We start from the raw sequence: 25,126 nt of genomic DNA on the forward strand, positions 1-25,126 counted from the left end.
CTTTTAAAAAAACTAATAAAAACACTTTGATATATACAAACTGAGGAAATTAAAGAGTATCTAAATGACTTTAAAACTCTTTGTTTAAGAGGGGATTTAAAGAGGTCACTGACTCAGCCAACCTGACTTCCTTGGGCAGATTGTTCCAGATCTGTGGGACACTGACAGAAAATGCTCTGTCCCCTTTAGTTTTCAGCCGGACCTCTGGAACAGACAGAAGACCTCTGCCCGAAGACCTCAAAGTACATCAGAGATAAAGCTGGAAAAGAGACTACTGAGAGCCTTAAAGTATAATCTTCACATCTATTCTAAAGCATACTTATTGCCATTTTAATGCCGCTGTCATGGATTAGAAAGCACTGCTGACGTGTATGTTATATTCCACACCAGAGGCCGACACTGTTGTGCTACATGTCACACCTCTTTTGCTTCCACGATGCCGGCATGCGTCTTGAATCACAAACTGGAGCTGCATGATGCTGCTGTTGTTTGGTTCTGTGTAAAAAAGGGAAGGCGGGGCTTTATTAGGCCCGTTTCCACCAAACATTTTTGGTATGGTACTTTTGGAACCAAAAGTAACCCTTCAGACATGGTACCTAGACCCTAGCGTTTCCACCGCAAACCGTGCCTTTAAATGTGGGCGCGGTTATTGTCACTCACTGCTTCTCCAACATTTTCAGAATAAAATAGCTCAGAACGAAACAGGCTGCAGTGAGTGTCTCTCTCCATGGGATATTTAAAAATAGAGGGTTTTTGCACTTAGTCCTTGTCAGACAAGCTCAGGGGTTGCATTAGCCTGATGCTACACAACACTTTTCTCCGAGTGAGGATTGGAATATATGCAGTTTGCATAACCCAGCCTAAATGGATGCATACAAATGCTTGAAGATCCACTCATTACTAAAAGTGTTTGTCATATAAAAACTAAAGTAATGGTCACAGTTGTAATGTAAAATATTTAAGGTGTGTTAATTGAGTCATGTCGTCAGCTCGTGCATTGAGTAACATTACGAGTTTATGTTTCACCTTAAAAGTCCCGGCAGCTGGCCCAGTGAAATAAGTTACTTTTTCCTCCGACTCCGGCTGCTGTGAGAGGCAGCAAAACATCCTTATATTATATAGTTATAGTCTACTAATTAAACTCTCCACGATATGAACAGTGGTTCTGCCTCAAACCAGCCACAACTCAGCCCTGAGCAGACTGACCATCAGCTCATGACACATCAACAGACTGCAGTGTTCATAGCTCCACCTTTTAGTACCAGATATCTGTGTGCTAGGTACCCCAACAGAAGGGGTACCAAAAATGGTAATGGTAAGGCACGGTTCCATTCACAACTTTTTGCACTGGAAATGGAAGAAAAGTGCACCTAACTGAAGTGTACCGTACCGCACTGCTTGGTAGAAATGGGGCTATTGTGGCCCTATAGTGAGATCTCTGTGTGAAAAGGGCAATGTGTGAAATATGTGTTCCTCCATATGCATTTTTTGTCTGACCTAATGTGCAAGTGAGCACATTAGGTCAGACTTTTCACAAATACAGTCAAATACAGTAAAAACAGAACCTATTACGCAGAACCTATTACAAACCAAAGGAAAATCTGAATTTGCAAACACACACACACACACATACACACACACACACACACACACACACACACACACAGAGGTTTGCCTGTATAGACTGTGTCCCAGCAGTGGCATTTCTTGTACACTGTGTGTTTCCTAATGACTGTTTTCTATCTGTTGTGTGAGGAGACACAAAGTCTCGTGTGTTTATGCCTTGTCCTTGTACTTCATTACTTGTGTGTGTGTGTGTGTGTGTGTGGTATCATTCATTACAGCACCAACACAAGTCATGTTTTGCTCACATTATATCTTACAACAGAACATCAGACAACAGTTTTTTGCTGCATGTTGTTTGGGACTCATTGGTTCAATGTGTCTTTAAGAGGAGCCACTCCTGATTGTATATGCAGTATGCAAATATGTTTACTGTCTGGTAGATTAGATTGATATTAGTCATGTTTCACTATGGACAGAGTTTCACCTGGTTTAGATGCAAAATGTTGTCACACAAGAAGTCTCACGCTTCTTCACCTCAGCTAGTCACACTTTGCTCTGCCTGGCTATCTGGTAGCACAGCCTCCCCTGATTCAGTCCAGGCTACAGGGAGAACTGAGCTGTGACTTACTGCAGGATAGCTGAGAGATGGACAGAACAGATGAACAATAAGATAGAACAAAGAGGAAGAGCAGAAATGAAATGTGACTGCAGCAGAAAAGGCAGCAGGGATAGAAAAGATGGAGAGAGACACACAGGGGGACCCTATAGTGCCTGTTTTCTGTTTTGCTCTCTGCATTGTGGCAAATGGGTGCACACACACACACACACACACACACACACACACACACACACACACACACACACACACACACACAAACACATAAAACCTCCTGTGGCAGGCTAGTATTTGTCCCCAGGGGTCAAACAGGAGGCAAGAGACAAAGGACATTAAGCCACACACATGCACACACTCACTCACACAGATGAGCAACCTGTCTATAGTGAGCTCGCTCCACCAGCTGTTCACATTACTTTCTCCTCACTGGACATCTCTCTGTTTCTCCCTTCTCTCCTCTTTCCTTCAGAGCAGTTGGAGTTGCTGAATATTCAGAAAAAATCAAAAATTTCACAACATATTATTTATTTTAGTACTGATAGTTCTGTTACTTATCACATTAATTGATCTGTCATACTTACACTTCCATAAATTATTAAGTATCAGTCTAAAGATGTTGAAACAGCAGGTCACCTCACTGACAGGCTTTATTATGATTTTCACCAACAGCATACCAAACCAGTGTTCCATTCACATGCATACCACATACAATAAATAACTGCCAGCCATCCAAAGAGGACTGTTAGGAATGCGACTTTTTCAGTATTACGCTGCTGGTTATTTTTGACATTTATTAATGAATTGTTTAGTTGACAAATGTAAGATCTTCCCAAGAGCTGAAGGTTTTTAAATGTCTTGTCTTTGTAAGAGATGCTGTCACTGTTGTAAAGAGAGAAAAAAGCCGCAACACAGTTGGCAATTTATGAAATAAATAATGAATTTCTCTTCCCTTAGAGGTTTCTTTTTATATATAAAAATCTGTATGAAAATGAAGTTGACATCATTTTATAGGCATAAATTTTATATTTTATAATTTTGAACACAACAAATCATTGACCAAACATTACTAAGGCAACAAAACAGAAAAATCTTACTACGGAATTTGTTAACGTGTGCCAAGCTCAAAAAATATGCACCATGGCAAAAAGGCCAACTTTCAAACACATGAATGCACCAAAGTTACTAAAATGTAACACTGGTGCATTCAAGATAGTTCTAGAAGTGAAGTCGTCATCAGACTCATTTAACCTCCAGCCCTTTAAACTCCTCTGTTCCTCTTTACCCCCTCTTTTGTCTGTCCTGTGCTGTCTTTCATCCTCCGTCGTCTCCCTGACCAGACGACGCCATTGAAGTTTTGGCGTCGCTCTGCAGCAGCTGGTTGTCCTGGCAACGGTCGTTGTGGTAACACCACATTGTCAGGGCCTGATTCTGCTGGGATTTATCCTGAGAGGTCTGGGTAATGTGATTAGCTCCCACTGTGTTCTCATTTCTCTACACTCCCGGACTGCCTCTGCAGAGTGGATGTACAAGTGTCTAGTTGATGGCTTTCTCACGCTGATTAGCAGACAAGGATGTTTGTGGAATTCCAGCCATGTCTACGCAGAGCTGATTGGGATTTTTAAAGGGGAAAACTGTGTAGTTAGTATTCAAAGATATAGATTGATAATGGTATTGATATACCAGCACATCAGATATTGGTAAAAAAAAATCCAATATCTTGCGCCCCTAATTTTTATATAAAATTTGAACAACTGTGATGAGTGATGCTAGCTTGCTAATATCATTTCTTCATAAAGTTGGGTCAAATGTTGGTGGGGTTTGTTGGTACACTGATTTTGAGAGAAAAAAAATATTTTGAAAGATTAAAAACAATGTTTGTATTGTTAATTTTTTATAATTGTTTTTGAATGGTAAATGGCAAAAGAAATTCGACATTCCTACTGAGAATGGCTCAAAAATGTTGTCTTGTTTTAATAAAGGGCAGATATTCTTTCAAATATTCATGTTCTTGTCTAAATTAAATGCTCAAATCGTTTCTATTGGTTGCTTTTTGTAACTACTATACCATTTTAAAATTGTATGTTTGTGGAAGTACATTTGTGCCAACCAACCCCCTGATGGGGCAGGTTGGCACAAACATACTTCAAGACTTAGATCACAAATTACCTAATTTTGGCATTTATTTATAACTGAGCCAACACATTCTCACCCTGACCTCGTCACATATCAGTGTTTGGTCATGGACATTCCATGTCGAGATATGACATGCAAGGTTTCCTGGGTGCGTTGATTGTTGATGTTACGGGACTCCATGTCAACTTCAGCCTGTTACATGCATTGTCTTTTTTCAAAATACACTTCTGTTTTCACAGGAAATGTACAACTTGCCAATAGTTTTTCAAAATAAATGCACTACGTCGTTACAATACGGTGGCCAACCCATACACGTGGCTGGTTATAGGAAAAAGAGCAGGGTTTGGCTCTACAATCTTACAGGAAGTAAACATCGGCCTCCGGTGAAAGTCGGTGGTTGTTAGACCCTTTCACTACCTTTTTGTCTGTCTGACGCTGGAAGTCACTGTCCAAGCACTAGATTTCAACGACTTTGGAGTGAGACCGGGTTGGCTGAGACCTTACCCTTGCATTTCCTGCTCATTAGAATACTCTAACATAAATTTTGCCAGAGAAATACAGCAGAGAGTGAAAAGTGCACAACCAGCCCTGATCTCCCCTACTTCTGAAAGAAACTGCATCAGAATGTGCATCTTTGTATTTAGGAGGGAGACTATAGCACTATTCGGACGGGATTAGTTTTACATGGGCACGTGGGGTAATGTCACTTTACCACAGGACGTCAGTAATATTAATGGCCGATTCGCACGGGATAAGAAATATCAGTAAAACTACCACAAGTGGGAGAGGTAAATCCATTCACGCACCGCCGTGCCCTCCTGCCATCATGTGTGTATGATAGGACTGTCAAAAGCACCATGAAATTGAGTTCGAATATTTTCGAATTAATTTAGTAGAGTTCGAATAATATTAGAATTTATTATTATTATTATTATTATTATTATTATTATTATTTATTTATTTATTTATTTTTACAAAAAAAACACACAAAAAATAAGATGCTTATTGCTGACGCAATATGAACGTGACACTCAGATGAAAACAGCCGTTCTGACCTCACTGAAGTGCCAGGTATGATCAGCTTCTGTCTCGCTATCTGAGCAATGTTTGGATACTTCAGTGCGTAGTTTTCCACCACAAGAGTGGATCCTGGTCGGCTCGTAGTGGTGTCTCATTCTGGTAACGTTTAATCTCTTCTTCAACAAGGGAGGCAGGGAGGCAGCAGGTGCAACACTCTCCCTGTATGTCTCCCCGAACAGGCCACACATCGCGGACAGCGCAGTGGGTGGTGTTGGTGCAGCAGGCTCCTCCGTCGGCGCCTCTCCCTCCCGCTGCGTCCCTCTCTGGCCCAGCTCGTGCGCGAGCCATCTCCGCCCGAACGGGATTTGCCGTGATATACAACATTATTGATAGTATTAATTAATTATTAATGATATTCGAATGATCAAATTTAGGTTCGAACTTATAAAAAAAATAAATATATTTGAATATATTTCTAACTTCGATTTTTTTTGACAGCCCTAACACACATGTTTACTGCTCATCTATTCGCACGGAATTAGTATTACCTGAGGTAACTGTCCTGGACCCTTTTACAGAAGGTAAAAGTCGCGGTAATCTTTACTGACATTGTGCGGTAATGATTACTGACATGGCACATTAGGACGGGACTAAAATCTCTGGTAATTATTACTTTACCCCTCGTCCCTATGTAAAACTAATCCCGTCCGAATAGGGCTTTAGTCTGTTCACTAGTGAATAAGTTAAACCTCATTTTCCACTGAGCTGATGTCTTTCAGCCACTCAGGTGTGAAATTTAGTCAGTAACCATAGAAATATTTAGCATGTAGTGTTCATTACAGAGAGGGATGGGATGGAAATGGAAATTGCTCACTCTCTCTCTGCCTCTGTTTTATTAAAATTGGCCATGATTCCACAGACACCTCTGTTTGTTGCGTCAACATGTTGATTTGATGTTGACAAACATGCTCACTGCTGTAGAGAAACTGCTTGGAAGATTTCTTGGCTGGCTGTTGTTAAAATGTTTTAGTATCAAAATCAGTTTCCTACAACACTTTTTAAAAAATGTATATGTTAGAATAAAGAATAAGTTAAGAAGATTATCTGACCAAAGATAAAGTCATGTCTTTTGTTGACATTTTTCAACACTTGGTGCGATGGACATGTTTTGGTCCCAAACATGCAGTTTTCAATTAGCAAGGGCTGCATTTTGATCATATCATTAACAATGTCTTAACAACCCGTAAAATAAAGTTTGGGAAGGTATGGTCAGCAACTCTTGATTTTATCTTCCTGTAAATATAAGTGGAACAACTGCTATCAGCAGATCAGTTCATCATTTTACGCTTATCATCATCAAAGCTGTGAATCAGGAAGCTTTGAGGAAGGTATGCTGTCCCGCCTGTCTGTGATCTTAAAGAGGAAACAGATAGGATTCTGGTTTTTTTTTTTGCTTGGCGCCACCTAGCGTCAGTGGTGTTGCGTCGCACTGTCGCAATGACATAATTGACCGTGGGGATCAGAGATAATAAATAATATGACTCTATTAGACTCTCTAAATTAAATAAAATGTAGGCTGTAAAGCCACCAGTATACCTCTTTGTATATGTAGAATGAGAAGGTGTGTGGACACTATACTAAATAAATGAGTAAAGAGACCGAGCAACGATTATCAGATTTATCTGAAGAAAAAACAAATAGTAATGCAAATAATTATACCAGAATGCACAGTACCAGTACAAACAACTCACAGTAAATTATACCAATATGTACACTGTCAGTACAAACAACAGTAGACACAGTGGAATTAAACCAATATGCACATGTAAACAGTCCGGATTCTAGAATAAACGGTATCGTATGGAAACAATGCGGCCGGTTGGAGCTCAAATTGAATGGGAAACTTAGCTGGGCGTAAATTAGCTGGGCAATGTCCGTCGATAGCTGCCTCCGTGAGAAGAGAACAGAAGGGGGGGGGGGATCACTGTCCGAGGGCTGCCGTAGAATGGCAACGAGGATGTCAGCCGACCAACAGTTGCTACCCAGTCCCTGGTTACGGCGATTTGCGATGCTGGCCAGCTAGAAAATGAACTAGCAGCCAGTACAGTACAGTCCTCTCTCGTCTAGCTAACATTTAGCCGTGTCACTTACTGATCCATTAGAAAGAAAGCTAGCTGGATATCGGTTTTGAAGCCTCTTTGGTCACGGAGCTCCTTCCATCTCTTGAACGCCTGACTGAGGTTTACTCTTGTTTTTCCTCTTCTTTTATCACTCTCCTTTTTGCTCTTCTTTGCCTCCTCAGACAGAGGAGCTCGTTTTCTTTCGCTAGGCCGTTTTTCACTTGTTTCCAAACTTTGTCCGTCTGCCATTGTGCTCCTGACTCAACTATCTCATGCCCAACTCCTCATAAGGACTCACTCCAGTCCCTGATTGGCTGACCGACCAATTTCGCAATACATGATGCGTTTCCCGCCGTAAAGCAGAATTTTTTCGTGAAATTTCGGCACCAATGGCAGAAGCTTATTACAAAGATTGCAAAGCCACTAGTAACCTATGTAAACGCTGATAGTCTGATTTTACTGTGGCCACTACACTGTGCAACCCACATTATTTTCATAATGATATATTTACAAAAAGATGCTATCTGTTGCCTCTTTAACAGCTACAGTGCAGAGCTTTCAGCAGCAGCATTAGGACTTTCCAAAGGGATACTTTTTACACATCCTTCAAGGGTCATTCTGACTGATAATAATTTAGATTCTGTAATACTGTGATGCCATGAAACCACAATGTTTTCTGAGACGATTGTGATACTGTGAAAATAAAACTAATGTGAAACAAGCAAAGGCACTCTGGAAACTAACTGAAACTAACCTGGAATGAAACCAAAAGTTGAAAACAAACTAAAAAAAAACTACTGAAAAAGGCAAAACTCTAATAACTCTGATTATAACATATTAAACTGCAGTCCCAAAGGTGATGAAAAATCACCATTATTTTCCCCAAATCATTCAGCCCTCAATCCCTAGCACTAGAGAACTGCCATACAACGAGTGAGAGACAGAGAGAACTGTGTGCTATTAAAACACTCTTCAAACTTATTAGGATATAATTATAATGATTAAGTGTCATTGTGTCATTGAAACTGACTCCTTTTTCGGGGAGGCACTAACTTTATTCTGAATCTTGGGATGATTCTTTGATTGGACAGACCAAAGTGGGATTCTCAAAGAGACAGAAATAGAGCGAGCATGAGAACCTATTCAGGGTGATTCCGAGACCTCAGGGTCGGGTCACTGACTCATTGTCCAATCAGGAGGGGGTGTGAATCATCCTCACTGCACTTCCTGTTTCTCTGGACTCTGGAATGTACTAAAGTGGGGGATTTCTGTCTTCTGTGAGTGTGTGAGTGATTCCTGTCCAGGCATCCACCTTATAAAGAGCTGTTTTATTTGAACATGTCCATGTCGATGGCGTGTGATGGTGTTCTGTGTGTGTGTGTGTGGGTGTGTGCATGTGAGAGACAGTGACCTCAGTGTGGCCTCTGTAGCTGTGTTCATTTCTCTATAGAGACCTAATGAGAGAAAGAGCAGAGAACAGACAGAGACGTGCATTCATCATCCACTCAGCACTCACACGACAAACAGAGCTGGTTGGCAGTGGCTCTTGAGAGTGTGCTCGTACAGGGCACGCTTACTGATAGTGGGGAAACCCAGAGAGAGAGTGACAGAGAGAGAGAGAGAGAGACAGAGAGAGAGAGGTAAAGCACATACAGTACATCTGAGTAAGTTCAGCAGTGTGTATCACTGACTTCCATGCCAGAGAAACCCAGCTGTTGTAGAAGCTGATCGGTAGAGGAAACAAATGAAAATCCTAAAAGTTATCAGTCCTGACACTTACATTACATACAGTGTAAGTGAATCAGTATTGGTAGCCTACACATTGCTTACACATTGTGTAGTCCATTCATTCTATGGCAATCTCTGTGATATCTGATCAGCCTACGAAACTCCTCCCCTCTGTAATACTTTGATCCAGACCTTACTTTGAGTAAGTTAAAAAAAAAATTAACATTTGTGGTGGATTTTGGAGAGACCATAAGACAGTGTGCTGGCTTAGCTAACCAACTGCTAACTACAGGCTATTCCTGTCAGTTCAGTTGCCTGTGGCCATTGTCAAGTGAGTTTGTATGATCAAAAAGAAGACATTTTTCTAGTTTGAACACATTGTGATTCAGAGTAATGTTATTCTGCTAACATATGATTATATATTATACAGTCAGATTGTCATTATGACTCATTATATATAATATTGGTCCTGATTTAGTCCCAGTAATATTCCAAGTGCATATTCCAAATTGCTGGATAGCAAAAGATCAAATTAGCCTCTCCCCATGGCTACAAGTAGTTTCTATCAGATTTCCATGATTTATTATTTTCTTGAATAGCATACATGATGGATGTCAGAGGTAAGATGCAATGGAGTTGACGTCTTACAGAGTGGACAAAAAGTTTTATGTTTATTAATCTTAATGCAGTTGTAATGAGGAGCCATTTTATTTTTGGAAGCTGCTAAGACTTCTCTTAATGCTAATCAAAATACTCAGTTTTAAACCATAATTCTTATTTAGTTTTGATTTAGAAGGGCCACTTAATTGTTCTGTTCTGGTTTAGACACATCCAATAGTAATACTGTTTAATGAATTCATCATGAAGAAGAAAGCCTATCAGTACTCCAGTAGCATTCTGCCGGTTTGGAAGGAAACAGTCGTAGTGGTATAGCTACCCCCTTTTATACCTGATTAAATTGTGTTTTTTGTAGAAATCCGATTGAGTTGACAAAAATCAAGGACACATCTTAAAAGGGCACACTTCCATAAAAATATATATTTTAAAACAAAAATGATTATAGCAGTACATTTTGACACCGATGTTATCAGTACCTACTGTTAGTTTTACGTTTTGAAGGTATTTTTTTATTTAACTTTTTGAAATTGTGAATTCTTGTCTGGGACAGGGGTATTTTCTAGCACAGGGCAAGTTTAGAAGTTAAAAAAAATGAAAGCAGAACAAAATAATTTTGTAAAGTTAGTGTGTTGATAAGTTATCATTTTAAGGGTGGTGGTAGGAGGTGATTTGAGAGGCTCAAGAATGTTTGCTAGATTTTCTACAACAGCATGTGCAGTTCTCGGACAAAAGATTTAAATCCTGTGTCTGCTGTCTGAGGGTTTGTCAGGTTATTATACTGTATAGCAATCAGAACTGAACCTCCTGCTTCTGCTGTATCCAATTTAATATTTTTGTGGATAAATGCCCAGTAAAATGATGTGACTTGTGTTTTGAGTCTGGACCAAACTATGAAAGTCATACTGGCAGAAATCCATGGCTTACAACACGTGTGTTTTGAGTAAAAGAGTGGACACACCTTAGTGTTAATTACCTTGGGGATTCCAGTTCTTACCACACATTTCTCTGTACTGAGTTCATTTTTTTAATCACTTCAGTTCTCTTTACTGACATGCAGCTCAGCTCAACAGTTAATCTGACATCCAAAATACACTGATGCAACCCTAACACTTATCAGTGTCAACCCTTCTAGCAGAACACTGACAATATCTGTCTGTCACCAAAAAAATTTTGTGTCATTAAACAATAAACTTAAAAAGCCCTAATAGCAGGTAGCATTACAATATGTATCACTATTGTCTTTGAAGCATCTTTAAGGTATTAATTTAGCATAAACAAAGACACCATCACAATAAAGACATGGCTTATTGGATTGTGCTGCCTCACGATACATGCAATCAGAGATGCTGTGATGTGCTTCATTAAGCTTTATGTGTTTGTCATTTTGAGTTAATTCCACAACATGAATCTAAAGTCATTCCAGTAATGCGATACAAAGCAATACATAGGCCTACTTTACACTACATGGTGCAAGTGACCCAATTCCGATTTTTTTCCTCTCAAGTGGCACAGATCGGATCTGTAACATGAACATGTAAACAGGAAAAAAACACATGATATCGGATATTGTCAGATCAGATTCAGGCCTCCTTCATATGTGGAAATATATTGGATATGAATCAGATATCTGCCAATAGGTCTGTAATCTAAACAGACAGATCGGATATTTCCTGGCAATCCACGTCGTACGTCATGAATAATGCGACGACAGTGCATTTTGATGACGTGCTCATGAGCGAGGGAAAGGAAGGAAAGTCGAATAAGTCGCATGTTAATCAAAAACTATGAACCAAAAAAAGCACAGTCTATCCTGAGTGAGACAAGCTGCTTGATCCCCGTCTCCAGTGTACCAGCAGAGAACCTGCAGAACCGAGAAGCGAAAAAACACACCGGGCTACACAGCCTCTCTACCTGAGCAGCTGAAGCTGCGGCTCGCACCCTCGACACACAGACACACAGACGGTGCTTCTGCATGCCAGCCAAACGTGTGCTCAACTGTGAGAAATAAATATGTGAGGTGTACGCTGCTTTTCTATCTTTTTTTTATTTTTCTTTCTTTCTTTCTGTCAGCGACATACACTCCTAACACAGGACGGGTTGTTTTTATTGACTGAGTTGATTATTAAGCCATAGTGATGCGCGGATCAGCTCTGATAGCACCTGAATCAGCATGTACGCATCAATCATCCAGCCGCACCCGTCTGCAGCTGCACGGACATTTCCACCACTCTGTGTAGGCTAAGTTACCTTTTAAATTATGTGGAGCAGCGCCAGCTTTCCAGGTGATTTATTCTTTAACGATTAACTTCAAATATTTAAAGTTAGTCCTTAAAATTGCTCTCAGTAATGTAAACATTTCCATGCATGCAGTAATGTCACTGTAGCAAATACCGTGGGACATTTACACAGTGGTCAAGAGTGCTGGATTGGAAGTGTCAGACAAAAAACTGGAAGCTGGCTGCGTTCTGTTTTGCCTCTGTGTCTCCGTGAAAAATACGGTGAATAGAACATGTAAACAGCAGTCAGGAAAAATCGGATATAGGCAACAAATCGGAATTGGGCATCAAGACATGGTAGTGTAAAGGCAGCCATATTCACCATACATACCTTGATACTTGTATAGGACATCTACAGATCTAGAAGTACAACAGTGCTAGTCTAGTTCTCATCCACATCACACCTTTTGACTTGTAAAACATGTGGGAGAGAATATTTTTCATGTCTGACTCATCTCTAGTAATCTTCTGTAGATATGTCCACACATCCAGCATGCATTGTGTCCAAGAGGGACATGTGATCATATGGCTGCTGGTCAGAAGATCCCCTCCAGTTTGAAGACGTATAATACTCAGCATTTGATAATAATTATTTGTGTCTGATGTGTTTAAAAAATGACAAAAAACAAAGTTCACTTACCTCATTAGAAATTCTGAAACTTACATCCATTTTCTTTCTCAATGAAAGATCCAGATTCTGTTCATATGCAAATATTGTCCATTCTATTGTTCATGCTGGACTGCTGGATGTCTCCTGCTTCCATGAAAAGGTCATTCTCAATTTACATACATTGAAGGTTTTTAAATTTTGACATCTAGACCACCAGTGGCTCCAAACTAGTTGCTATGTCACAAAGTTTTGCTGGTATGTTAAACAGTGATTTAAACAGTATGTTTACTTACACAGTCAAGCTACAGTTATAGCTTGACTAGACAATTTCATTGGACTCCTGTCCTTGTCCCAAGGAGAGGAGTCAGTTTATTGACCAAAGTATGTCCGACTCTGCTACCATGGGTGGCAATATGCCATCTCTCAGCTTGTTAGTATTGGCCTTTTCTCCGGTTGACCCACCATGTCACAGACCAAACAGTCATGAAACGAGCAAGCTACCGTTACAGAGTGGCAAACTGGTACCATGGTGGACAACTTTACAGCTCTGTACATTCTGTCCATCCAAAAATGCATGGCTCTGGAGGTAGATCTCTTCATGTTGTTACCGGCTTCTTCTTCTTCTGTTACCCATTTAATGCTATTCGACTTCCGGATCAAAGCCTGGGGTGGAAACTGTGGAATATGTGCAGAGCACCTAGGCCAGTTTGGGTCCAAGCCTCCTAGTGTCAAACTGTACACAGACATGATTCTGCACCAACATGCAAGTGATGGAACAAGGGGCAGTACACTTTGACTTGAGGAAAGTCAGTCAGACTGAGGAAGGTACCTAGAAAAGAAATCAGACTTTTGATTACAAAGTAGTTTAATATCACGTAATTGTTAAGTGTGTGGTATGTTTGTTTTTTTTCTTTAAAAGGAAATTTTCTGTGCTGTTAAAACACGGCTAATGAATGAATTGGATGAAAGGAGTATATCAGGGTCGAGTGTCTCTGTCTCGTTCACAGCCCACTCTCAGGCCATGAACAGGCCTTCAGTGCAGTGAAAGAAAAGTCTGACTACAAATCTTGAAGCCAATTACATGGCCTCATTTAGATGGCCAGTGCTTTGTGCTTAAGTAGGTGCGTGTGTGTGTGTGTGTGTGTGTATGTGTTTGTGTGTGTGGGGGGGGGGGCTGGCACAGGGCCAGTACAGGCTGTACTAGTCTGTGATAGTTGGGGTGGAACTCTGACACAGAGAGGGAGGAGAGCCAGCTGAGTTCAGACGTGGACGACAAATATTGGTTTAGTTTCAAAGAGTTCCAGAGAGACTGATGGGAGGTGTTTCTGTTTGCACGCTGGGTTTGTGTATGTGAGTGTGTGAGAGTGTGTGTGTGTGCATTTGTGTGTTGATTTTTTTTTTAATTGAAACTGCCAAATAACTGTATTTTTGGCTTCTATTCTTACATTTTACTATTCTCAACATGTGGAATTTGGAACTTTTTGACCTTTGTGTGCGTGTGCATGCGTGCGTGCGTGCGTGCGTGCGTAAGAGAGAGTTTCCTTTTACTGTGTGGGCAATAAATTATGATATGGTATGCAATGCAATGCAAAATGATCCCCATTCTGTTCACTAAATGTTGAAAACTACAGATCAGATGGCTTTTGAATATGAAATGGACTCATATTTATTAGAACTATTAAATCTTTTTATGGTTTTATGTTGGTTTGTCCACAGCAGACTTTATCTACAATCAAACAACATTAGCAGTTCGGTGTCCTTGTACTTTGCCCTCTCTTTGGCTGCATGCTTACACATGTAACAGCATGTCGTTTATGAAAATGAATCAGAATATGATTGTAGCTGCCACCCTAATGATGTGCACAGCTGTGGCTGGATTTTTCAGTTTTTCTCATGTGTAAGGACAGACATGTCCTCCATGGCTCAACACAAGAGCATTTATCAGAGCTCCTGGGTTACAATGCCATACCACAGTACATTCAGTACAAGTATCTTGAAAAAAATGAGGATGTATACTTAATGTTCTTCATCCTTGAGCGTGCTGTTGATGGACACCAGTGACCCATAATGCATTGCACAGAGAAAGTAGAGGTGCTACTCATAGCTAGTTGTTGATGGTGGGGAGGCAGCTCCAGGAAGATTTTGGAAAAATACGTTTTTAAATCTTGCTTTTGATACAGCAAAGCATGTGATTGTGACATAAGAGACCACAGTTCACATCCCATTTTCTCCAACAGTCACTGTTGATTTCTTTTAACCATAACCACAATGTTTCTCAAACACTAAGCAAGGAGTTTTTGTGCCCAAACCTACTCAAACTTTACCGGGTGGCAGATTAGAAAAGGCACTTTGGACTTTTTGCATCATCTGCTGTAAAAAATGATGCAGTACAATGATTTTGTTCTGTACTTCGGTCCTACTAATGTGAGACTGTTGATGTCTTTATCAAAGATACATCACTCAATAGAGGTATCTTAACCAATAGTATAAACAAGATTGTGACCAAGATATGTACAGAGGATATTCTACAGTTGAAACATAATTTCTAAACTATCCCAAACATGTCCTGTTTAATTAATAAACTGTAAAAAAAAAAAAAAAAAAAAGAAAAAAAAAATCATGGGCTTTTGTGTGGTAGCCACAGTTTTGTCAAGAGACCTATTGGTGCTTGGATTTCAGCTTGGATAAGTATGACTGCCATCTTTACAAGTTATGGGAGACAGAAAAGCCTTATGTGGTCTGGGGGAAGCCTTGGTTGGGTAATCATCCATCCACTGCACTTGGCAGAGATGATTTTTTCACTTACCTAAAGCAGTTTTCACACATTGAGAAAACCATTTGATTTATGGCTTTTGCTTTTATTAACTTGTTGGGGCTGTTTGCCATGTTCACAAATTTAAATATATTTGCTGATTTCAAGTTCTGACAGTGTCAGTATGATCTACCAGCACAGCTACGAACAAACAGATAAAATAAGGATACAGTGCACATGACCCTACATTAACCTAATGAGGTCATTCCTATGTTCCCAGGGTCCCATGCTGGGAATATAGGCTATTGGGAACTTTGGACCCATCTTACAAGCCGGTCTTGTGGATGACATGTTTTTTCTGTTGCCTTGCTTTATTAAAGCTACATGTAACAGTACATGGGAACATGAACCAATTTGAGTTTGCACAGTATGTTTCTTACATATGTCTGTCTGTTCTCCTACAGAACGTGTTGGCCAAGGCGTTGTATGACAATGTGGCAGAGTCTCCAGACGAACTGTCCTTCCGTAAGGGTGACATTATGACAGTGTTGGAGCGTGACACACAGGGTTTGGATGGCTGGTGGCTCTGCTCCCTTCATGGTCGCCAAGGCATCGTCCCTGGCAACCGTCTCAAGATCTTGGTCGGCATGTACGACAGCAAGCAGCAGCAACAGGCCACGCCTTCTACACCAGAGCCAGCTGCTTCCTGTCCCTCCTCCCAAGCCCAGCGACCTCTCCCCCCTCTAAGCGCCTACGCCAAACCAGCTCCTGCTCCATCGTCTGCTGCCATTGCTGCTTCCTCCTCTGGCTTTCCCAATAAACCTCTCCCCTCAGCCCAGTACACATCTATGCATCCAGCCTTCTCCACCCCAAGCCCCGCACAGACCAACCCAGACTCTGTCTACATGATGCCCCCCTCTCATGGCCCCAAGCCAAGTCCACAAAGTCTGTACCAGGTCCCCTCTGGCCCGAGCGGACTTCCTCCAGGACCCCCCAGCAAGGCCCCAGCTTTAACCCAGAGACAGTATCAGCTTCCTGGGCAGGACATCTACCAGGTACCCCCCTCTGTAGGTGCGGTACCAGGCCAGGGAGCAGCCCCAGCCGGGGGAACAGCAGCTGGACAGGATGTGTACCAGGTGCCCCCTTCCCTGGAAAAGAGGAACTGGGAGAGCAGCAACAAGCCACTGGGCAAGGTAAGAACAGAAGGAATTGATTCTGTAGAGAGACATTTCCATGAATATTTCATGTTCTATGTAGACAGGAGGAGAGGGTGAAAGCAAACACCAAGAAAGGAAGCTTTTAGTTAAAAAATGAAAAATCTTGAAGCAAAGAATAGGACGTTTAGTGTTATTGTTCCTGAGTTGTGGATGTTTTTGTATCACGCACACACACACACACACACACACACACACACACAAACACACACACACTTCCTACTATTGTCACTGTTTTCTGGTACACACGTGTCTGTTTTTTGTCAAATCAAAAACTCAAGGTTGTTCTTTGTGTTGTGTGATAAGGTTTGCAGATATTGGATATCAGCCAGTCAGTATCATCTGCAGTGGTGTATCACAGAGTTGTTGTGAAGGTGTGGTCCTTTACCTGAGGTCCAACTTTTTTCAACTTCGTTTTTTTTTTTAATTCTGAGTCTCAGTGTAGAGTTACTGGTCAATTTTCACTCTTTGGCTCATCGGAGAGATTCAGGGAGTTCAGTTTGATAAACAAAGATAAGATAAGATACACCTTTGATCCCACAATTGAGAAATTCCAGTGTTACAGCAGTCAAGGGTAAAGAGTCAAATTAAATATTTCAGTATTTAAAAACTTCAAAAACTAGGTATGCAGAAAAAAGTACAAAAAATACATAAAGTTAGAAAGCTTTATGTTACACAGTTCACATTTTACACTACATGCAGTGATACAGAAAGGTGATTAACCTGCTGTCCAGAACTACAGTATAGCCATTTTCAGGAAAACATAACATTACTTTGTCGAGCTGTGAAACTGATGGCTTTTTGTCACCTCAATGTTCCTGACATCTTTATTCAGATGTGACAGAGCTGTTATGGAATGACACTTGTGCATTTAATATTTGGCACCTGGTGTCTGAGAGGAAACGGTATCACAGCGGTAAGCGAGTTGAGAGGTTTAATGATTTAACATACAAGATTTTCTCTTCCTGTTTTTCTCAAAAGCTGACAATATATTGCCGTTGAAGCCTCAATTTATGACCATCGTGAGCACAAGGAATACTTAAGGGCCGTCCACACTAAGAAAGATAACTGTAACGTTAACTATAACGATAACAATGGCAGCATCCACACCAATGGAAGATATCGTTGTGTTGCTAGGTTACGGCAAACACACACTGCTCGGTGCGGTTGGCAGGGGAGGGATGAGTGCAGCAAATCTACCAGCCACTTGCATATTTCACCAGCATTCAGCTGGTAACGTTAAATGGTGCTAATTTTGGTCCGTGAACGGTGGTGATAATAATCATAAGGAGGCAAGTCAGTTGTTGTCATTCATGTTTAGCTACGTGAGGTAATGCTAGTTAGCATAACAGCTAGCATTGGCTATTCATAAACGTCTTATCTCCGTAAACAAAAACACTCACCACTTATGCCAAGGGTGCGCCCAATTGCGTCCCAGATGTCCCTCTTCTTGGTCGCATCTTTATAATGTTGATAACTCTTATCATAGAGGGGTGGATTTTTTTGTACCTCAGTGATTAGCCACTCTCCTACATCGTCCGCCATGTTGAATGAGTCTGAGTGACGTAGTGACGCGATGAACGTCTCGACCTGTCATTTCGGATGGATCTTGATTGGCTGTCAGTGTTTCTATCGTTCATCAAATCGCTCTGAAAGTGATCCGAACGATATCGTCCACCGCTATCGTTGTCGTTATAGTTGAAGTGTGGATGCTGCCTTCCACTTGAGTTTAGAACGATTTTTAAAACTGCATATTTATAGTTATAGTTATAGTTCTTGGTGTGGACGGCCCTTTACCCCTGCTTAGTCTCCTGTGAACCTCTAAAGTGCAACACACACCGCCGCCATACGCCGCGCGTCAAAACGGCCGCCTCCATTATATTCTATGAACCAACCCACACTGGCGCCGGCTGACACGTCGCTCTGCTTCAGCCCACTGCTCTATTTCCAGCATGGTCGGCGCTCATGGCAGCGCTGCGAGAAAAGCCTTTTAAGTATGTCTCGGCCGCCGTAGTATCAACTCCGGTTGTTTAAAATTTTTAATAATACGACTTTGATAAGAAATTCAACCGTGAAATCCAAGTTGTTGTTGCCTCAAAGTTTTTCCTCTTCTTCTTCCGTTACTAGCAGTTGGCAACCGTTGGCGACTAGTGTAGGTACAGCCACCTAGCGGGCTGGGGTGGGAAATACACGTCGACGGTGCCGCTGCGCGCCGCTGCCAGTGTGTGTTGGGAGGCGGCACTTGACGGCCACAGCGCCGCGCCGGCGGCGGTGTGTGTTGCACTTTACACTGTAAACCCCAATTCACTCACTCAACTTTTTTTTTTTTTTTTTGGAAAAAAAAACACTTTTAGTTTAGTACAATATAGTACCATAAAAGCGTTAAGTACACCAGACACAAAATAAATGTGTCACATGACCCTTGTTTGACAGGAATTTTATGTCAGTTTAACGTAACTGTTGTTGTTTGAGCATTTAATTCTATGTCATATAAACATAAAAGCATTGAGTACACATTCACATTCATCACTTACCTTGTGGCAAGCTTGAGTTTCTCATTTACTCAATAAGGCAGAGAGATAAACTCTGAACCAGGAAGTGCTCTTTAATTCACATCAGCACAACTTTGTGTTGGACACTCTAATATCCACACAGGTGGGAGGTCACTAACTCATCATAAACATCAATCTCTGCGTAATGGGTAATATGAACGATTTAGAACACATTAAGACACAGTTTTCTTCGGCTTATGGCCTTAAACACATTGTCTCACAGCATGCTGGGAAACTCTTATCCGCCTTAAACTTATTCGGCAAAAAAAGCTTCATAAATTTTAGTCAAATTAAGTCAACATTAACTCAAAAATTGCTGATTTAACATAAAAAAATTGTCAAGCTCACAAGGGATGGGTTTTTATGTCATTTTGACATTCCGGGGCATTTGTGTAGACTATACATCAAAATTTTGTGTTGGAGTTTACAGTGTTGTTATTCCTCTATAATTCTACTGCTTAATCTCTAATATCTGACAGTGCAGAGGAAGAATCACAAGACAATCAGTTGGTGCTCTTCTTTAGTTGCTATTTGCTCACATGCCATCGCCATCTTGAGCATGTTACTGAATAGTCATTTATTCACCAATGCAGTTGGCATAACTGAAACTTGAAAATATAACGACGAAGCCATCTGGGGAAATTATTACTTTATTATCAGTGGTGGTTAGAAAAATAAAGAGATGGACGATTAAAGAAATCCTAACTTACCATGGAAAACGACAAAATGAATTGTCCTCCTGTTACATTCCCATAGCAGCATTTTTAATGAATTTGTGTCTTCATACTTCACATCACACTGAAACAACCTGCTGAACACTGGATGAGAAGGAAAAGCAGAGAGGAATATTAAGAGCTGAGAGACAGAAGAGGTAGAGAAGGAACAGACAGCATGGATGACAAAAGGAGGAAAAATTGCTGACAGTATAAACAGTAAGCTGTGTGTGTGTGTGTGTGTGTGTGTGTGTGTGTGTGTGTGTGTGTGTGCGCGCGTGGAGGAGGACCAGTGAAATAATAAGATTGTTAATAATTCAGCTCTGATCTTGTGGTTGGGTGAGTAAGCACTTTACTGTGTCAGCAGGTGACAAGCCGAGTGTGTGTGTGTGGGTGTGTGTGTGTGTGTGTGTGTGTACTCTGGGGAAGCCCCTCCAGGCCTGCTGTGGTGCAGTGTGCCATATGTTATATGTGTAAGCACCACTGTGAGCCAGAGTGATGCGTGTGTGTGTGTGTGTGTGTGTGTGTGTGTGTATTGTTGATGATGGGGATGTTGGGTCCAGCTGCTCCCCTGTTTCTTAACATACGACCTCATCTGTGCTCCTCTGTCCATCTCTAACTGCTTCATAATAAATTCATATGTAGGAAATGTCACAAATAAAATGCTCTATCATGAATTCAGTAGCAATGTTATTGTGTCGTCAGTGCACTAAAAGAGTACAGTGTTGTTGTTTTTTCCCAAACTCCAAATCTTTCCACCAGCATCATGAGACATTAAAGGTGGACATGTTGTCTCTCACACAATGTTGAAAAAGCCTAGTTGTACTTTTTTAGAGCAGCTATATGAAGTATACATGATGTGGGGAGACATGCTGGTTGTCTGTTTTTTCCCATTATGCTAACTGTGTGGTGTGCAGCTGTAATTAGATACTGTAATATGCAAAGGGCATTTTTTTTCTTTTTTTAGGACATCACATGGCATGGTAGAAGTTGTTGGGTACTTTGCTGATGTGTTTGGGGTAGAGCCTGTTGTCTGCAGCTCTTCATCTAACGGCTCACTGTAGATTTTGTGACTGTGCTATGCAATAATTAAAGGTGATCCACTGGTAGCACTGGTTACTGTATGTTCATATTGTCTTTTTATTTTCAAACAACAGCACCACTTACAATAGCTTCGCTCCCTATACCAATATCAAAAAGGAAGGGTGCTTCTAGGTCAGTAGAGATCAGGAGCTTAGCCCTAAAATCTCTGAATGAATGTGGGATCACGCTTTGAATGATAAATATCGCAATACAACAAATAATTTATTTATTAATTATTATTGTTATTGTTGCTTCAAACATACAGCTATCTGTCAAAAAGCAGCCTTTGTCTCATTCAACAAACATGAACATGTACAAAGACACTGTATTTGTTGTGTATTGTTCAAATCATGGCCGATACCTGATCCCCTTAATTAGGTCAGTTGCGGGACAGTTGGCTTGTCACGATAACTACTTTTGTTGGATGATATATTGTCACAGAAATCTTAACGATAAACAATGTTATTGTCATTTTGAGACCATTTTATGCCACTGATATAATGATAATATAATAGCATAATAATAATAATGCAAGTAGATCCTTTCAAAGAACAATGAACTTTAATTCTTTAAAATATTCAGACACTGAAATTGGAACATGAAAGAAAATATTCAATCTATTTTTGAAAATGTAATTAATACCTGTTCATACTGTAGATACAAAAAGGTATATATAAAATTATAGTACCTGTATAGGAAAAGACCAAAATTACTTAATGCAAAAGTTGGCCAACAAAATCAATATCAAGCGATGGCTCTTGAGACGAACAGTCAAGCTTAGCACATGTGGCCAGTGTGCTGCAGTCAGCTTCCCAGGATGGATGGCCTGGGAGCTGGGTGGTTCATTGTTGGCTTTACAGACTGTAGGATGAAGTTATTGAAGTGTAAAACTACAAATGACGGACTTTTTGGCTCACTGCCAGGGGTTGGCAAGCCAACGACTATCAGGACTTTGCCTCTTCTACTCCAAAAGTGCTGCTGCTGTGTCATCTTTAAATTGTTTGCTTTGTTTTCCTTCAGACTCGCACAAGTAGGCAGGAGTAGAAAGAAAAAGAAGGGAGAACTGTGGGTAAACCATGCTGTTCATTCTGGCATCATGTTGGCTAAAATGTTGGTGGCGTTCTTATGTAAACACAAAGGGCATTATCGAGGTCAGCAAAATAATCATGGTCATATCCGTATCTTGTTTGATATACCAACATGACCGTGACTGTTTCGAGGCCAAAGTCCTACTACATATGACCAAAGGTTGGCCACAGCACATCTAAAATGTGCCATACCATGCCCATGGAAATAGGTCAAAAGTGAAGGAGGAATAATAAAGGAAAAATACTATTGTTGCAAGAGCTCAAAAAACATCCCACAGAAAATCCAGTTTGCACATACCAACTTCTTACAGCACCATTTATAGCCCATACAAGTTGTTCCATGACCTAATGCCATGACATCTCCTGAGATCATGCTCCCTGGAGGAAAAACTGTGGTGATTCATCATCCACAGCACTAAATTCTCATAGTTTCAGCCTCATCTCTGCTGGGGTCTAAAAACACAAAAATCACTAGAACACTATTTTGTCTCTCCAAAATGATCCCATTGCTGGATACAATGAATATTACAGCCTGCAACCGCCACTACCAGTGCAGGTCTGTTGGTTTTGTTTGTTGAGGCTGGAGTTGTTCCATGTGAGTCTAGTGGTGTCATCCTAATTAACTCTGAAGGGAGTAAGTGTACAGTGAAGTCATACCCCATGTGTACATGTCACCAGGATTTCATCAGGGAGAGAGAGTGGTGTCCCAGAGGTCAGTATATGTTTACCTATGCAGTGTACAGTATTTACAGTCAGATAGTGTCTTTACTCACTCTTGCCCATTTACATTACAAATCACATGTACTCAACATTACTGCTGACCATTTTCCAAAGTATGCTGTCGTGTTTCAGATGTTTGAGTGTGTTTTTCTACCTTCCATGCAGCCATGAGTCTCTGTTTCATTCAGTGCAGAATGAAAGGCTGCATTTTTATGCACACTACATGGCTAAATGTGTGCAGCCACTCAAACATGTGATGGTGATCAGGTCTGACTCACAGTTAGTCTTCCCATTCATCCCAAAGGTGTAGGATAGGGTTGAGGTCAGAGCTCTGTGCAGGCCAGTCAAGTTCTTCCACACCAAACTAGGAATTACATTTCTCTACGGAGCTGGTTTTGTGCACAGGGACATGGTTATGATGAAACTGAAAAGGACAGACACAAACTGTTGGAGGCACACAGTTGTCCAAAATGTCAATGTGGGCTGTAGCATTAAGATTCCCTTGCATTATTGAAACAATGTGGCCCCACGCCCTGATTTTTTTCCTTATTTAATGATTTTATTTTTGTCATCAAATCTCATGAGAACACCAAAACCAACAGTGAATCAAGTATTTTGTGTTAAATTTGAATAAATCAAACTTTATTGCCCTTGACAGACTCAACACAGGAGCAAAGAAGCCCCACCACCAACTTGTGTTTTTGTGGAGGTGACATTACAGAGCAATGCAGACCCACTAAGTACAACAAAGCCTATGTACAGCTATAAATCAGCCTTTACACTGGGTAACATGTTCCTTTATTACTGTGAATGCACATACTGTAGTTGATTTTGACGCAGTCCCACATTCACCATCCTGCTCCCACAGCTACTCACTAAAACAGCAAATGTGGATTAATACACCACTGAAAAAAAGTCCCCAACAAATAAACCCTTACCTCCTGTCTGAGTGATGTGATGTGATGAAGCCTACAGCGGCCAGATGAGGGTTAAGGTGTTCCTAAAGATTTCTGTCTTCAGAAGGAAACAAAGTGCTTGAGGCTGAGAGCTGTGGGCTAGGAAAGTCAGACCATATTGCAAAAAAGAAATGCTTCTGCTGTTATTATCACATTTCTTGAACTCTCAAATATCACAATTTTGGTATTAGCCTAAATAAAAAACAATATTGATGTATGTGTTGATATATTTGAAAGGTCTGCACTGTGTGGTGAGACAAGAATATACGAATGATTTATGAATTGTCCTTTAAATCGTTCCTTGACTTGATGTTCTCCATCAAGGTCAAGTAGTTAGGAATCTGAGACAGGACTGGGCTAACATTTTGTATTTAGTACTGGACCTTCTATTGTCAGTCAGTGTGTGGATGGGTGCGTCACATGCTTTATGTATTTACCTTGCCAATGCCCTTCAGTTGCTCTTATGCTCGCTTACCTCCCCTGGCCTCCCTCTCCATACAAACACACACACAATAAAAAAGATACACTCCACTCCTGGCAGTTAGTCATTACGAGATAAGAAATTCCTGCTGAGGAAAGACTCCACACACTCTCTCTCTTTCACCCGTTCATCCACACACACAGTCACACACAGATGAGCAGTAATTGAAGAGTGATGAAAACTGCAGTGTTTGTTTCAACATGGAGAGGGACTGATGGAGGAAGTGAGCAGAGAGAGGCAGAGGGAACTCCAGCTGCAGAGTCTCAGCTGCTGAGCAAGGCTCCAGCTCGGCTTTACACACCAAATGCTTCTTTGTAAGACTGTTGAGACAGACAGCAGCACATAGCAATCACACTTTCCTGCAAATATCAGAGACACATGACTGTCTACACCCTGCGCAGACTGACAGAGGTGCTAACAAGGAGAGTGTGAGGGGAATTCCAAACTGTGAGAACATTAGGGCTGTAGTCTCCTGGTCGACTAGCCGATTATTTGGTCGATATGCTCTCGTCCAACCAAATTCTCATTGGTTGAATAATCGCCGTGTTACTTTCATAAGGAGAAAAGTGCTACATCAATAGCTTTCCAGGATTAATCCATTATTTCCTGCGGCGGGGGGAGAGGCTAAGTTACCTGTGAAAATGGCGGTGTTTTCAAAACACCCCTTTGTTTACACAACGTTGAACTCGCCCACTCTAACGCTCAGCGTCATGGTGACGCAGACCTCCTGTCTGTTTCTGTATACTGACACCATTTCCCTCAGTGGAAACGAAGCTTGTATTTACTTGTATTTCACAGATAAGAAACAATAAATTGTTAAGACAGTAAAGCCTCCACTAAAATAGCATTTTAAGTCTTGTGTGTCATTTATCCTTCAGGG

The 25,126-nt window shown here is 40.9% G+C and overlaps 1 protein-coding gene across 3 annotated transcripts in view; it reads left to right on the forward strand.

Moving 5' to 3' along the window:
• Positions 1 to 25,126, forward strand: part of bcar1 (BCAR1 scaffold protein, Cas family member) — a 121,703-nt gene that overhangs the window by 67,430 nt on the left and 29,147 nt on the right. For all 3 annotated transcript variants that reach the window (XM_033635155.2, XM_033635154.2, XM_078168261.1), the window contains exon 2: positions 15,904 to 16,632. In XM_033635155.2, coding sequence (XP_033491046.1) covers positions 15,904 to 16,632 — 729 coding nt within the window. The remainder of the gene's footprint in view (positions 1 to 15,903; positions 16,633 to 25,126) is intronic.

Source organism: Epinephelus lanceolatus, chromosome 5, assembly GCF_041903045.1.
Source record: "Epinephelus lanceolatus isolate andai-2023 chromosome 5, ASM4190304v1, whole genome shotgun sequence".
Taxonomy (NCBI): Eukaryota; Metazoa; Chordata; class Actinopteri; order Perciformes; family Serranidae; genus Epinephelus; species Epinephelus lanceolatus.